The sequence below is a fragment of the Rhinichthys klamathensis genome, unplaced genomic scaffold (assembly GCF_029890125.1).
Source record: "Rhinichthys klamathensis goyatoka isolate OS25496 unplaced genomic scaffold, OSU_Roscu_1.1 h1tg000387l_1, whole genome shotgun sequence".
Classification (NCBI taxonomy): Eukaryota; Metazoa; Chordata; class Actinopteri; order Cypriniformes; family Leuciscidae; genus Rhinichthys; species Rhinichthys klamathensis.
This window is the reverse complement of record NW_026606891.1, coordinates 631,731-647,423: the sequence shown is the minus strand read 5'-3', so window position 1 is coordinate 647,423 and position 15,693 is coordinate 631,731. Positions and strand designations below refer to the sequence as shown.

Here is a 15,693-nt window from a genome sequence, read left to right as displayed (position 1 = left end):
ATTTTGAAGCTAGTATAATCGTGTGCCCATCACACACTACCAGCATTACTTTAGCATTATTTACATACTATTATAGTGAGACTTTACAATAATGTCTCATTTGTTAACATTAGTTAATTAATGAACTAACATGAACTAACAATGAGCAATACATTTGTTACAGTATTTATTAATCTTAATGTTAGTTGAAAAAATGCAGTTGTTCATTGTTTATGTTTAGTTAATGCACTGTGAACTGTTAGACAATATACAACTTTTGTATAGTAAATGTATTAGTAAATGCTGAAATTAAGGTTAACTAAGATTAATAAATGCTGTAGAAGTATTGTTCATTCTTAGTTCATGTTAACCAAAGTTGTTAACTAATGAAACCTTATTGTAAAGTGTTTCCAGTATTTATAAATATTTAGAATTTTATTTACTTTAATTTTATGTTTAGTTTTAATATTTCTATTTAGTAATTGTACTAATTACTAAAGTAATAGTAATCTCTATTTAATTAATTTTTTATTTAAAATGTAGTTTTAGCACTTACATTTTATTTTAGTTAGATGCCATGGCAACATTTCCATCTTTCCATTTATTATTATTATTTTATTTCACCTTTATTTCAATTAATGAAAATTGTTTTTAATAGTTTTAGTTAATGATAAAACTGCACACTATGCGATTTTTGTGTGTGAAATCTGTCCACTCCGACATCCCAATATCTGCAGACTAGCTCTTACTTTCACTAACTAGCATCAACTATTCTAGACTGCAAATTGGGGCAAAAATCTGGGCAAAAGTTGTGTAGTGTATTCCAGCCCGTACCTCGTGACTCATGAAGTTCCCCTCTTCCATCAGATGTCTCCCTTCATTTTTAACCATTTCTGATTTGTCCAGCTGCCTGTCAATCTGTGTGCGGTACTCATTGTGTCTTTTAATCAGCTGCTCCAGGTCTTTAACCTCGCCTCCAACCCCCTCGCCTGTCACTAGGGACAATGTCTCCTTAAGCCAGCCCCTAAGACAGTATCAACAACATCAATGTAAAACAGCAGAACAACACATGAAAAACAGCCCAAAAAAAGGAAAACATTGCATACATCAGCTCTCTCCATTCGGTCAGATATCTCTGAACGGCCTCTGCCTGTTGGAGTCTTTGTCTGCGCTGGTTGGCCTTCTCCAGCAGGCTGCTCCAGATCTCGTCCACTTCCTGCAGCCTCTCGCTCAAAGTGTCCCTCACTCGAGGACACCTGCGGACCAGAGCTTTGCCTTCCTCTTTTCGACGAGACACGTCGTCTTCTATCACTGCAAGGTCTCTCTGATGAAACAAATGGTTGCACTATTTTAAAAATCCACCTGTGGTAAATGTTTAAATGTTTTGAATTAAACATCAGGCTGATAGTAACAACAGCGTATGAATATTGGGTACCTCTAAGCCTTCATGTTGGCGAATGAGAGCTTGGACACTGAGCAGGTCGTTCTCCTGCTCCTCAGAGTCCAGAGCCACCTCTTTTTCATTCATCCAGCTCCTAAGCTCATCCAGGTCATGGTAAAACTGGTGAACCTCTCGAGCGGAACGCAGGTTCTGTCAAAAACATGCGCTTATTACTCTAAGAAGAGGCTCAATCTTTAATATCAGTCAAACATAAACAGTAAGCAGAACCTTAGAATAATTGCCATTGTTTATTTTTTAATATTACCTCTGCTCTTGCGTTCATAGCCTTGTTTAAATCCTCCCAGAGCTTGAGTAGATCTCTCTCTTTTTGCTGTGCCTCTGATGACTGCACTGTCTGCTTCAGCTTTTGGACAGTACTTAGCTTACTCAGGCCCAGAGTGTCCACCTCTTCTGCAAAATCCTCAAACTTCTTCTGCAGTGCCTAATAAAAGCAAACAGGTTAATTTAAAAATGGTTGTAAGGTCTATCAAGTAATGGTACTTGTTAGAAGCAACCATGGTAGATTTATAGTACATGATCTATAAGAACAAATAACATCATAATGCAATGTGCCATGTAGAAGGAAAATAAACAATATTTAACAGAAAAAGGTAAATATATAAAGACTACATATCAATCTTAAAATTGTATAGTGTGTTTTTGCTCTCTTGGCAAACTAATTTTGAGGCATTCTTACCTCCACCCCTTCCAGATCTTGTCCAAAATCATCAGACTCTGCTATGGTCTTGCGAGAAAGGAGCCAGTTCTGTAGGTCTCTGGATTCTCTCTCAAATACATATAGATTGTACTGATTCTCCAACTCAGTGCGACGTTCAGCAGACAGCTGTAGTAGTGTCTCAAACTCACCCTGCATATCTTCAAGGCTCTTACTCACTAAATGGCTGCAAAGGCACGTTATAAAGTCAAAACATGTCATTATATCAGATTTTCAACTCGTACCATTCAAAAGTTTGGGGTCAGTAAGATTTTTTTTATTTATAAAAAAATAATTTGTATTAAGTGTTTCTAATTCAATAATAAGTGCTGTTCTTTTGAACCTTTCTATTTATTACAGTCCAGAATTTTATTTCCAATGGTTTCCATAAAATGTTAAGCAGCACAAGTGTTTTCAGCAGCACCAAATCAGCATATTAAAATTATTTCTAAAGGATTATGTGACACTGAAGACTGAAGTAATAATGCTGAAAATTTAGCTTTGCCATCACAGGATTAAATTATATTTTAAAATAATAAACTGTTATTTTACATTTTAGTAATATTTCACAATATTACAGTTTTTACTGTACTTAAAAAATGCAGCCATGGGGAGTATAAGATACCAAATTTTAAAAACTTTACAAAATCCTTCAACAACATCATCAACAAACTTTGTACTGTCATGTCTAATTGAATCAAAAGCGTAGAGTGCTGACATCTCTAACTGCAAAGCCATTACAAATATCAGCAATTAGTTCAATTAATCAGTGCTCACATGACCTAATGACTGCACCTGTTGGGATGTTGGGACTTCTCTAGATCAGTGCCAGTTTTCAGGAGTCCCTCTACTTTTCCACGCTGGCTTTCCAACTCTAGGTCAGCTGTGTCCAGTTTCCTGAGGAAAGCTTCAGTGGCCTCCTCACTCTTTCCATAGTCCCTAGACTCTAATACAGGCCTCTGTTCCTCCATCCACTGCTCCAGTTGGGAAACCTGTCATAATGGAGAGACATTAGACATCAGATTTGATATGTATATGAATCACATTACTTTATGAACTGGTAACACACCTCTGAGAGAAAGGTCTGGATTTTTAGTGCTTGTTGAAGCAGGCGATCTTTATTCGTTGACTCTTTCTTCAGAGTGTCAAAGTTCTTCTTTAACTCGGCAAGTCTTTCACTGATCTCACGTGATGCAAAGTGTCGTCCTCGCACCAGGTTCTGTCCTGCCTCCTGTACAGCCATTATTAGAGGTGTCCGGTTCTCAATTTCCTGCATCACAACCTGTAATGGGAAGGTATTAGCATTTAGCATATCAGAAATGGCTCTTTGTGCTTCCTGAGAAGTCCTGGGGGGAAAAAGCAGCAGCACAAAAAAGCCAGGACGACAGTCCACCAAAGCTTTGAAGCACCAGTATTATAGTTACAGAGTTCTGGACCAACACGACTAACCAGATGTTTTTTGACTATGGTTTGTATGCTCTGCAGGGAAGTGCCCAAGTCTTTCGTGACTGTGGCCTGCAGCTTGTCCTGAATCCACAGCAGCTCATCCTCTAAGTCCCTGTAGAACTGGAACAGCAGCTGCCATGACTCCAGAGTTTCCCTGCGGGCCTGCAGCGGCTCAGCCAGGCCATTATATCTGAGAAAAATGATTAAATGTAATTGTCTGTCATAATCTGTCAATCAAATTAAATACAACATAATACCACACGTGCTAAAGGATTACATGTAGTATGACACAGCAATCATGTGGTGTGTTATAATGTTTTAGATAACTTTACTGACATTTCAAAGCTCATGAATACAGCGGCCACATAAATGTTTAATCTTAAGCAATATTTCTCACTTATCAAATCTTTTACTTTCTCAATTATTCGTTTTTGCCCCTCACAGGATTTGGTCCATGAACCAATTGGACCACCACGTTCAATTTATCTACGGCACCTCAAATTTTTCCACAGTAAGATGAGCTGTTTTTCCTGAACAAAAACATACCTGCTGACCACCTCCCAAACCCTCTGCTGTATATTTTCTGCAAGGAAGTTGCCTTGAGAGCTGAAGTCTTTGGCTATGTCCACCAGCCCCTGAACCTTCTCCATGTGTGCATCTACCATTTCTTCCAGGCCCTGCAGGGCCTTAAGCAGCCTACTAACTGAGGCAAGGTCACCCCCGTAGTCTTCATTCGCCACTTCTACTTCCACTGATCCAAGCCACTCCTCAATGTCATCTAAAGAGCGCTGAAACTGCAACGCCTAGAGGAAAACAGAGAAAAGGCAAACAAAAACCTCAAATCCAAGATGATATTTCAGACCAGCGTCAGGAAATCTGAAAGTCATGGGGATATGCTGGTGTCTAATATTCATTGTCAGAGAACCATGTGTAAGCAGCATCTCTACAGGATATCAGTCATGTAGAATCAGAAGAATGGCATGAGTTTTAGCATGCTGTACCTGATATGCTTGCTGTAGACGTGACTTCTTCTCTTTGCAGTTGCTTAAAAGCTGGTCCCAGCTGTCATCGACATCCTTTATTCGTGGTTTTATCTTGCTTTTAGCAGAATGACTGGATGCTAGCATGTTATCACCCTCCTGAAGAAACATTTCCTGGTTTAGGCTAAACGCTGCTGATGCCCTTTTAAGTCTGAATTTCATACAAATGGAGAACGATTAAGAGAAATTTAGACATTATTTAAGAGTCATACTTTTATGAGGTTCTGCACTCTGTTGCGGTTAGCCAGTATCTCTGCCTCAAAGCTCTGGTGTTTTAGTAGCTTAGCCTGCAGGTTGATAGGATCTCTCCAGCTCTCATCAACAGCCACAGAGTTCTTCTCATTCAACCATGAGGAAACCTTTACAAATGAGAATTTAACTTCGTAAAAAAGATACTGATGTGTGAAATAGATCAGACTAGCAGATTTCATCTCTCCGAGTTTTTTTCTTTACACACCTCATAGCTTCCTTCCATGAATTTCTGCAACTGTAGAGATTCTTCCAAAGCTTTTCGTCTGGCATTGCTCATTTCCAGTACTTTGTCCTTCCTTCAAGAAAGGAATTTTACGTAAACAGTACTTTATAATGTTTCTGATCTTCAAACCCTTGTGAAAAAAGTGCACTTAAATGTATTGAATGTGCACTTATAGTGTTCTTCAAATCTTAAAAGTATATTTGTACTTGCAAATAATATAATATTAATAAAATAAATGGTCACTTTGTAATAATGCTGGGCAACAAAATCAAGCTCCTCTTCTCTTATATCGAAATCCTCCAACATTTCTCTTTAAAAATTCTTGTTTTAGAGTTCTTATTCGTGACCGGTGTTTTGTTTTGCTCTATCCTCTGCGTTTCAGTGTTCGTCAATACGTCGGGTCAGTGTTCACTCTTCAGCCGGAACCCGTACTCTCTCGTACGGCCGTTAAAGGAAGCCAGCGATTATAGCTTATAAAGATATAAATATGGATATTTTTCTCACAAAAACGCATCGCTCCGCTTCAGAAGGCCTTTATTAACCCCCTGGAGCCAGATGGATTACTTTTATGATGGGTGGATCCGCTTTTTTGGCTTCAAAATCTCTGGTACCATTCACTCCCATTATAAAGCTTGGAAGAGCCAGAATATTTTTTAATATAACTCAGATTGTGTTTGGCTTAAATAAGCAATTCATATACACCTAGGATGGCTCAAAGGTGAGTAAATTATGGAATAATTTAAATTTTTGGGTGAACTAACCCTTTAAGTATATGCTTTTAAATATTATTTATAATAAGTACTCTTTTTAAAAGTGTGCTGAAGTGTAATTCTTTTAAACAAGGGAAGTGAGTTTTGTTTGCTTACTGCATACCTGAGCAGAATAGCTCTGGCCTTCTTCTTGATGTTGTCAGAGTCATAGTGCTGTGCCTGTATGAGCTGTTGAGCAAATCTGTCCACCTCTGCCACCTGCTCCATCTGAGCTTCTAGAGAGTTCTCAAACAGAGCGTGCTTCCTCTGAAGAGCCTCCACCTCTGAGAGAGAACCCTGCAATGACAGTGTGACACATCTGTCAGCACCCAATTCCAAAGTTACAGAGGATAAAACACCCAAGGACGTTTTGTCTTCTAATAAGGTGAAATGTTACTCTGCCTTTTTAATGAGGTCCAAGAATTGAAGCTCTTACCCCAAGATTTTCATTGATCAAGAAAGCCTCCCTGTTACTCATCCAGCTCTCAGTCTGGACAGCATAGCCCAGGAATATCTGCAACCAATCAATATCTCATTATGCTCCACATAATACCTCACAAATACTCAAGAATAAACAGAACCTTAATGAAGCAAAACGACCTGCTGCTTTGTTAAGTCACCTGGAGCTTCAGTGCTTGATCCAGAGTGTTCTTTCGGTCCTCCCAAGCTTGAGCTAGCTTTGCTTTGGCATCCTCCAGCTTGCGTAGGGCTTCTTTAATCTCGGCTGAATCACTGTGTCCAGATTTCACAAGATTCTGTCCGAAACTCCTAACTGAATCTATACGCTCACTGCGTGCATCAATCTCAGCCTGCAATCATTAAATATTAATATAATGGCACAAGTCTACTATCATCTAACAGTATGTAGTACAATGTACTATGACAAATCACTTGTGATGTTCCTCATTTTTAAGTTACTTTGGATCAAAATGTAAATGTATTTGTTTTAGCTTTGTATTTCTTGACAGAAAAAGATAAGAACACACAATGCAAAACCAATCTGCAATTTTTTAAAATACCTTCCAGTTTTGGTGCTCTAGTATGAAACTCTCAGCTTCAGTCTTATTCTTTGGCAGGCCGTTCTTCGCCATCTCATCGCTTTGCTTCAGGGTCCAGTCCAACAGAAGGCGCTGGTTAGCTTTGAATAGTTGCAGCTGATGAGACTCCTGCAACCGTTCCTTCCTACACAACAAAAGTATATTCTTTCTCATTTGATGTATATTTTATTACTCATTTTTACCATGTTATTTAAATATCACATTATTATTATCATTATAAATTAAGAATAAAGCAACTAATGGCAGCATACCTTCGTTTGATTTCCTTGTCCAGCTTCACTAAAGCAATGTTGACCTCTTCCTGCTTCTTTCTAAGTTCGTCAGACAGATCACAGTGTCTCCTCAAACGATCTTTAGAGTCCTTCTCCAGGGCCTGGTTTTACAAATTAGACCAATTGTGTTCTTTGTAACCCTTCTTGTAAGCAGACAAGCTTTAGTGATTTACACTACAGCATATAATGCACCATGAAGGGTTCATTTAAAGGCTTTTCTACTTACAGCAGTTACTTTATTGGAAGGTGCTGAGAGTTTTTCTATAAAGCCTTTAACCACAAAGCTAGCACACACAATAGATATTGTATAGGACGTGCTACCCACAGTGCACTGATTAATATGGATGAATGTGTTCTTTGTATAACAGCTGTCCAATCTACTCACAGAGCCTCTCTCCTGGATGACTCTGGCCTCCCTCTCCATTTCATCGTGCCTGCGAATGAAGTTTTCCACACTCTCCACATCCACTCCACAGCCCTGACCCTGGAGCAGTAGCATCTGTGGCCGAATTAAATTAAATTAAATTAAATTAAATTAAATTAAATTAAATTAAATTAAATTAAATTAAATTAAATTAAATTAAATTAAATTAAATTAAATTAAATTAAATTAAACATTAAATGAAGAATATTTCATAAAATATATTTAAGATATTGTTTTATTGTAAAATTAAATATAAAATAATTTCATTTGCATTTATGTATTTTCATCAAAATGAAAGAACTAAAGACATTTAAGCAGTTACTGTATGATCTTGCCAATTTGAAAAAAGGAATGCTTAATTTCATGGAGTATTATATTGGGTTCCAACACAAAGTTGAGTTCAGATTCCAATGCATATAATTTGATATAATGTCCAATGCTATACTCTCTCTCTCTCTCTCTCTCTCTCTCTCTCTCTCTCTCTCTCTCTCTCTCTCTCTCTCTCTCTCTCTCTCTCTCTCTCTCTCTCTCTCTCACCTTCTCTCCAGCTCTGTCCCGGACTTCCTCAAGCTCTCGAATTAAGGAGTGGACTTCTAGCGCTGCCTCTAGCTTCCTCTTATAGCTGCTCAGGTTGCCATGGAAATTACTCCATCTGTTGGGAAGGCGACAAGAAAGTCAAAACAAACAACATGCAAGATATAACAAGAGGACAAGTGTATTTTCTTAATTGAACATGGATCTCAGTTGAAATATAGGAGGATGTACCGTTCATTGAGCTGCTGCCTACGCTTTTTCACAGTCGCCAACTCATCACTGTTCTGTCTCTCTAGCCGGGCTGCCAGAGTGTTGATTGTCTTGATGTGAGCATCATCAACAGTCACATCCTAAGGGATGAAAACTACTTAGTGAAAGAATGTTACTGGACTAAGCAATATGCTGTATACTGCCGTTACATATTACAAAGTCTATGGTAGGCTATGCAATTTCAGTAAACTGATTAGTTATTGTGTTTTTCTTTAAGTTAACATTTGCTTAATCAAGCAGAACACTAGACTTACTCCAGAACCTGAGCCTCCGAATTCACTGAGCTTCTTCAGCAGTTGCTGACCATGTTCATAATCCTCTCCAACATCACCAATATTTATCATCACCTCCTATACAGCAAAGAAACTGAGGTTAGTGAAACCAAACATTGACTGGTATATCAATTCTGTTAATCAAGGCATGTTTTCAGCAGATTGTAATGGAATGGCCTTATTTATTCACCTTTTGCCTAATCCAAACTTCAACTTGCTCCACTTTCTGCAGGAACTCAAGAAAATCACGGTTATCCTCAAGAACTTTTCCACGGACTGCAAGTGCTTGCTTCAGAGCTTCCCAATGAGAGATCAGCGCAGAAATGGTCTGCCGTATCTCCTTCGATTTTGGGTGCCGCATGGTCACCAGTTCATTTCCAGCCTTGTGACAAGTATGTGACAAACTATGTTAAATATATTTATGAAGACCAAAAGAAGAAGAAATAAATATAGGATTATCTCTTACTGACTACTGAACCACCTTGTGACTTTAGTACAGTGACTCACCTGCTGGACAGATTCAATGATATTTCCATGGGCCAGAATCTCTGCTTCAAACACCTGATGCTTCTGCAGTATCTTCATTTTAGTCTGAAGGTTGCTCATGTCCATTTTGGAGTCTTCTTGTATCTTATTCATACGGTCTGTGATCCATTCCTCTGCCTAAAATACAAATAAATATCACAAACCAACCAATTAAAATTGTTTGTTTCTATATGTTTAAGGTCAACTAGAAATGAGAAGTACCTCTGACACATCTCGGTTGAAAATACAGAGAAGCTTCGAGATCTCAAGATCCTCTCTGCGTTTTTCAGACAGATCTTTGATGCGCTCCCTCCTCTCCTGGAGAGCTTTCAGTTTGTTCCTAATGTTGCTGCTTTTTTCTCCCTTCAAACCTTCTGTCCTTAAGCGCTCCGCTGACTCCTGAAGAGCCACCATCTACACAACATAAGATTTTCTTTTATCTATACTTAGCCTGAAAATGTCACATTGTGTTAAATGCCTCATACCATACTATAGGCTGAAGAAGACCAACCCACCTTGTCTTCCTGAGAATTAAGAAGTTTTTCAAAGGCTTCATGGCGTTTAATCAAAGTTTCTACATCGTCCACTGTCGTTCCCAAAGCACTGTTCTTCAACTGGATCTGCAAGTAAACAGATGTTGTTAGCTTTAACAATATGAATGTCTAACTACAAACTTGACTCTGAAATGAATTTGTGAACTATCTAATACTACATAGATATTTATTCAAGAGGTCACCAAACCAGATTTTACATGTTCAAATGTAAATGAAAGTAATTCCTGCTAGTTTACAGGAGCACTAACCTCTTGAGAGTTAGTGATTTTTTCCATGTACTCGGTGTCTCTATAAAACACCTGCTCCAGATATGTGTTCTCCAGCCATTTCTGCTTGGACTGCCAGTTATCAGAAAGCGTCTCTTTCTCTTCTTGCAGAGCTTTCAGTTTCTCTTGGATCTGATAGCCACACAGTGTTTAAACATATATTTAGCACGCTTATATTTACGTCTCTCATGTCAATTTGATAAATAATATTACAGTTTGCAATGTTGTAGTATAAACCAGACAACATTTAAGTTTCTCACTTCTCTAGCATTAGGCATGCCATGCTCCAGTTGGTCCTGGCCCATGGATATTGCCTGGGCATACGTCTCCTCATGTGCCACAATCTCAGCCCAGAGCTGCTGGTGCTGGAACAACTGCAGATCACAGGTAGCAACGTCTCGGATGGACTCCTCTGCCTTCATCCCACTCAGTACCTGGGAGCACCAGAGGGAGTAGTCCTGTGCCTGGAGAACAAGGCAATATAAAATGGTTATGAATTAGTTTTCAACCAATATTTTCCACCAAATCACACCTAGGAGTTTTTTGGAATCTTCTTTAAAAATGTACTATGAACTGAGTGTAGGCTACCGTGTTGAGGAATATGTAGCGGTCCTTAGCTGACTGCAGCTCCTCCTCCCTCTGCTCCATGTGCATACGGAGACTTTCCCAGCTCTCCACCACCTCCTGCTGAAGCTCCTGCAACCCCACCTTCAGCTCAGGAGAGCACATGTCCAGAATGGTGTCAGTTCCATCCAACAGCTCCTGAAGCTGTAGAAAATCACAAAATCTAAACACTGAAGCTACGAAAGAGTTATTTTGTAAATTAGCATTTTGTAAAGAGCATTTGTAAATTATTTATTTATTTATTTATTTGCGAATTATATCATTCATTCCTTCCACTTATACATTTTATTTTAAGTTTTAGATTTTCACAGAAGATCTCTTGTTCCTCGTCAGAATGTAACTGAAGGCGACCAATCGAAGCACGCGAGGAAACAGGGCAAAGAGGAAAAGAGGGATGGGATCACGAATACGGAGAAAAGTATTATTTGTTGCAGAACAATTCGTCATTTGTAGTATTTGAGTATATTGAACAAAGGAGAGATCAGGAGAGTCAGGTAATTCATAAATTGTTGCAACACAACACACCGTCTTCAGCACTAAGACAGCGCCACAGAGGAATAGGCTACAGAAAACATCGTTATAAAAATATTTGAGACACAACTAGAACCAGCAAAATAAATAAAAATACATAATTTAATAGCAGAAATCCGAGTAAGATGTGTTCAAATAGACAGAGAAACAACCGAGTCATCACTTATTATTCATACCCGTATAACGTTAAGGTTTTTCAAACACTCCATAATAGAAAATTGATACAGTTCATATACAATATATATATACAGTATATATATATATATATATATATATATATATATACATAGTTATTGCAGGAATAAACAACTTAACGGCGCACTCAGTAGTTTTTCACTTTGCACAAAAACATCCATGCAACCCACTAGGTGTTAGTATAATGTTACTCCAAGAATGATAGCCATTTCACCAGTGCAATTACTGAGCACACCTGTGATGAATGCTCTCTCTGTGTACCTGTTGCTCTGTTCCAGCCAGCTCATGTACAAGAGCTTCATGTTTCCGTAGCTGTGACAGCACCCCCTTCAGATCTTTGGCTATGTCATCAGGAATGCTTTTGTTCCTCTCCTGATACAAGATAAGTGACATGTTATGTTTATCATATTATTCAACAGCATGAATTTTTTTGCACAGCTGGACTGATACCTTTATCTGTCCTAGCGCATCAGTCAGGTCTTTGTAGAATTTGTGACATTCCTCAGATTTACGTAGCTTTTCTTTACGATCTTTGGATAAGTTCTGCAGATCTTCCCATGATTCTCTGTCATTCACACAATAGACTTCATGTAAGTATGAACTGTAAATGGTATCTATAGACTGTAAAAATATGCAACTATATACACAGGTCTGACATCACAAACAAAAATGAATTTATTTGTCCCAAATGTGAAATTACTGCATTTGTTAGTTTATAAAATTTTGTTTATATATCATTTTCCTTATCACATGCCATTACCTGAGTAGATTCTGTGTTTCTCGGATGAAGCGGCTCTCAGGGTGATTAGTTTTGATGAGTTTGTCAGCCAACTCTTCACAGGTGTGCATCCTCTCCAGTCCCACCTCCAGCTGCTTTAAGAATACCTCAAATCTCCCACGCAGTTGCTATCATGAAACAAGAGGTGCTTAGACAGATCCTGATCACAGACAACATGCATAACAGTTTGTTTAATCCTGAAGATACAGGATTCAATTTATGAATCATATTGAAATTTTAAGAAATATGAAAAATGAAAATAAGGTTTTACATAATGATGCCAAGGTCCCCTAAAATATGATAATTGCTAAGTGTAAAAATAATAAATTATAATAAGATTAAAGAAATAAAATAATGAGAAAATAATGTGTGATATTGTAAATAATTAAATAATTGGCTTTTATATTGTCACCGTACTAAAGCTAAAGAAACGTTTATAAATATTATGTGTCTTTCTATACCTACTATTGCATTAATATTAAATAAAAAAACCTTTGTGATTTTGTTTTAAATAATGAAATACCGTAGTAATAATATAAAATTGAGAAAATGTGTTAAATATATACATATATTAACATCTTAATTAAACATGACAAAGTCATTGGACCCCAACCAATTAAAGTACAGTGCAAAGTAGTTTGAAGGTAAATTTGCAGGACAGTGATAAATCTTTGGACAGGTGGTCTGACATAGATAGCTAGTCTCACCAGTGCGTTTTCATAATCACTCCCAAAGTCTTTAGAAGCAGCAATCTGTGTCTGCTGACCGATCCATTCCTCCAATTCAGCAGACTCACGTTTAAATTCATGTAGGTTTAGGGTCTCTCTAAGCCTCTGTTCTCTGTTGTAATGAGACATGTTTGTTTTAACACGCCAAAGAAACATGATGGTGTGAACATTTGTTAGTTGTCCTGTTTTATATTTTACCTGACTGTCGCTGAGTGCTGAACCTCACTTAGCTTAGATTTAATGTGGTTGAAGGGCTTGTTCAACTCCTCTAAACCCCACATAAGTACAGCCTGCTTAACGTTGGACTTGAGTTCATCTACCTGAGCAGCAAGTACCTCGATCTGCCCCTCCACTCCCTGGAAAAAACAAACTAGAATGTTTTAACATGTTAAAACCTTAAGCCATTGCATTATTACAAGCCAAAGATTACTCACCTCATGCTGCTTTATTAGACTCTGAGTAGCTAATTCAGTCTTGCCATAATCAGTGCTGACCAAAGCTGATGTTTCTGAAAGAAGCGTTTCCAGCTCATTGCAGTCAAGCAAAAGCTGTCCATCAGAAAAAAAAACATTAACATGATGACTCGAATAATTACTGGACCAAAAAAATGGCAAACACTCCTACACTTTTACCTGCTCCCGTGTAACTGCCTTGTTAAGTTCACTGGACCGTTTCTCACATGACTCCTCTAACCCCTCCCACTCTGCAATCAATTGCTCACACCTCTGTTGCACCTCCTGACCATTCCACTGATTGGACCGGGCCATGGCTCGCCCTCTGTCCAGTATTCGTTGCAGGTACTGGCTGTGGGCATTCACCTCTGCCTGCAGGTCCTGGAGGGGGTTTTGAAAGATTTAACAGTTATAATGAATACAGTTTCACTCTGAAACTTCACAAATAAATGTACAATCCTTTCTTTAAGTTAATAAATTCAACTATACATAGCAATACAAAAGCTCTAAATCACACCCGTTTTGGGAATCTATTTTTGAATAGGTAATTTCATCCCTAGCAATATTCATACACTCAAATCTAATCATACCTTGTGTTTCTGAAGCAGGCTAACTGCCCCAGCCAGAGATCTTTCATAATTTGTCATATCAGCTACAGGGTGATGCTCTGATATCCAGTTTAGCTCTAGGTCTACATCATGGTAAAAGCTATATAGAGCCACATCTGCCTCTAACTGGCTTCGGCGATGATCCAAAGGTTTCTGTAAAGACTTAAATCTGGCAAATAAAACAGAGGTGAAGGCTTCTTAAAACATGCAGAGAAATCAACTCCTTACAGTTTCGTATTAATTGACCCTGTGATTAATCAATTGATACTTATAATCAAGTTATTAGCTATTGTTTCATTAAAACAAGTCTTTTATTACAGGTAAGTTTTCACTATGAAGAGGAAAAAATGAGTACTAACAGTTTCAGGTAAGTGTCAGTCTCCCTGAGAATGCGCTGAGAGTCAAAATGGTTGGTGGCAAGGTGTTTGGCACGGGTGACAATGGAGTTGATTTTTTCTGCAAGTTCTTGGGCTTCCTCTTCCAGCTGCTTGTGCTCCTTCAGGAGTTGTCTGCTTGAGCGAAGGTCATGGCCCCTGATTGCATTCTGTAACATTCTCTCAATTGTCTCAATCTTCAATTTTGCATCCTAAAAAAAAAAAAAAAACTTAAAAAATTGTGTAAATAGTTCATTTCAACTCATTTCATTTAAAGACCCAATTTACATAAGATTTAAGAACGACACAGAAACAGAAATTTGTTCTGCTTATACATTTTAAGGATAAATTATTTTAATGCTGTCCTGTAGTAGTCAAAAGTAGAACAGAGCTTGAGTACAAGTACCTGAAGCAGCTCCATGAGTTGCTCCTGCTGGCCAGCCTGTCGTAGTTTGTCCCCTCTTTCAGCCATCTTCCTCTGGAGTTCAGTCCACCTGTTGCGTACCTCTCGAGTCTTTCTCTGGATACTCTGGCTGTTATAGTGATCCTCTGCCAACATCTCCTCTCCAGTCTAACCAAATAAAATCCAATCATCAAAATGGACAAAATCATGGCAAAATACATAGGTTGCTTGAAGAATAGTAAACAGTACTTCTGATGTGGCACTGTACCTCAGTCAGTCTGTCTATGCGGACTTGATTGGCCTTCATCTCTTTTTCTGCCGCCTCGTGTTTTTTAAGCTTGCGAAGGATGTTGGTTGGATCTCTGTATGATTCATCCTCAGCAATCTCAAACTTCTCCTCCATCCACAGCAGCATCTCCTCTGCATCTCTTAAAAATTCCTATGCAAGGGAAAGTATTTGAAAGCACTGTATTTGTAGTTTTATTGTCTGATAGCTACTAACACATTTGAAATTTTATTATTTATGAATTGTCACATTCCAAACATAATCTGAAGGACTACCTGGTATTTTTTTGAAGCAAGTAAATCAAGCCTCCTTAATTTACAACTTTCTTTTAGGCTCTTATATCGATCTTGAATGACCTTTGATCGCTGTTGAATTCTGGAAAGGAGGGATATGCCAGTCTTAACAAGATAATAGCACTAAGAAACAAGCTTTTATAATTATTCACTGATACAATTAATTATAATATGCAAAAACGAGAAATAGGCTATACTCACTCTTTGGCAGCAAAGTTACGCTTACTGGTTAGCTCATTGCTCTTGTCTTGAAAGAGGTTGATGGATCGCTCTAAAGCCTCAAGCAAAGCCTCAAGCTCTTCTTGTCGGCCCAGTAAACTGTGAATGCTGTCAACAGAGTCCTGTGCAGAAATTATGCATTAAATCTTTACAAATGTGTAGCTCTTCCTTTGACAAAAATA

General features: G+C 38.1%; 1 protein-coding gene across 1 annotated transcript in view; it reads right to left on the bottom strand.

Annotated features, from left to right (window-relative positions):
- The window catches only part of sptbn5 (spectrin, beta, non-erythrocytic 5), a 33,704-nt gene that overhangs the window by 4,863 nt on the left and 13,148 nt on the right, over positions 1–15,693 (bottom strand). The window contains exons 21-61 of the mRNA XM_056234109.1: positions 15,494–15,633; positions 15,275–15,374; positions 14,982–15,152; positions 14,717–14,881; positions 14,296–14,522; positions 13,919–14,105; positions 13,509–13,709; positions 13,311–13,424; positions 13,075–13,232; positions 12,856–12,988; positions 12,131–12,276; positions 11,821–11,935; positions 11,632–11,742; positions 10,609–10,788; positions 10,281–10,484; positions 10,003–10,152; positions 9,716–9,820; positions 9,423–9,614; positions 9,183–9,338; positions 8,866–9,057; positions 8,658–8,753; positions 8,365–8,483; positions 8,137–8,251; positions 7,561–7,674; positions 7,155–7,276; positions 6,865–7,027; positions 6,466–6,654; positions 6,282–6,359; positions 5,970–6,142; positions 5,079–5,169; positions 4,834–4,980; positions 4,583–4,720; positions 4,128–4,384; positions 3,585–3,771; positions 3,205–3,417; positions 2,931–3,127; positions 2,118–2,322; positions 1,686–1,862; positions 1,415–1,570; positions 1,086–1,303; positions 814–1,003 (exon numbers count right to left, since the gene is read on the bottom strand). Coding sequence (XP_056090084.1) covers positions 814–1,003; positions 1,086–1,303; positions 1,415–1,570; positions 1,686–1,862; positions 2,118–2,322; positions 2,931–3,127; positions 3,205–3,417; positions 3,585–3,771; positions 4,128–4,384; positions 4,583–4,720; positions 4,834–4,980; positions 5,079–5,169; positions 5,970–6,142; positions 6,282–6,359; positions 6,466–6,654; positions 6,865–7,027; positions 7,155–7,276; positions 7,561–7,674; positions 8,137–8,251; positions 8,365–8,483; positions 8,658–8,753; positions 8,866–9,057; positions 9,183–9,338; positions 9,423–9,614; positions 9,716–9,820; positions 10,003–10,152; positions 10,281–10,484; positions 10,609–10,788; positions 11,632–11,742; positions 11,821–11,935; positions 12,131–12,276; positions 12,856–12,988; positions 13,075–13,232; positions 13,311–13,424; positions 13,509–13,709; positions 13,919–14,105; positions 14,296–14,522; positions 14,717–14,881; positions 14,982–15,152; positions 15,275–15,374; positions 15,494–15,633 — 6,492 coding nt within the window. The remainder of the gene's footprint in view (positions 1–813; positions 1,004–1,085; positions 1,304–1,414; positions 1,571–1,685; positions 1,863–2,117; positions 2,323–2,930; positions 3,128–3,204; positions 3,418–3,584; positions 3,772–4,127; positions 4,385–4,582; positions 4,721–4,833; positions 4,981–5,078; positions 5,170–5,969; positions 6,143–6,281; positions 6,360–6,465; positions 6,655–6,864; positions 7,028–7,154; positions 7,277–7,560; positions 7,675–8,136; positions 8,252–8,364; positions 8,484–8,657; positions 8,754–8,865; positions 9,058–9,182; positions 9,339–9,422; positions 9,615–9,715; positions 9,821–10,002; positions 10,153–10,280; positions 10,485–10,608; positions 10,789–11,631; positions 11,743–11,820; positions 11,936–12,130; positions 12,277–12,855; positions 12,989–13,074; positions 13,233–13,310; positions 13,425–13,508; positions 13,710–13,918; positions 14,106–14,295; positions 14,523–14,716; positions 14,882–14,981; positions 15,153–15,274; positions 15,375–15,493; positions 15,634–15,693) is intronic.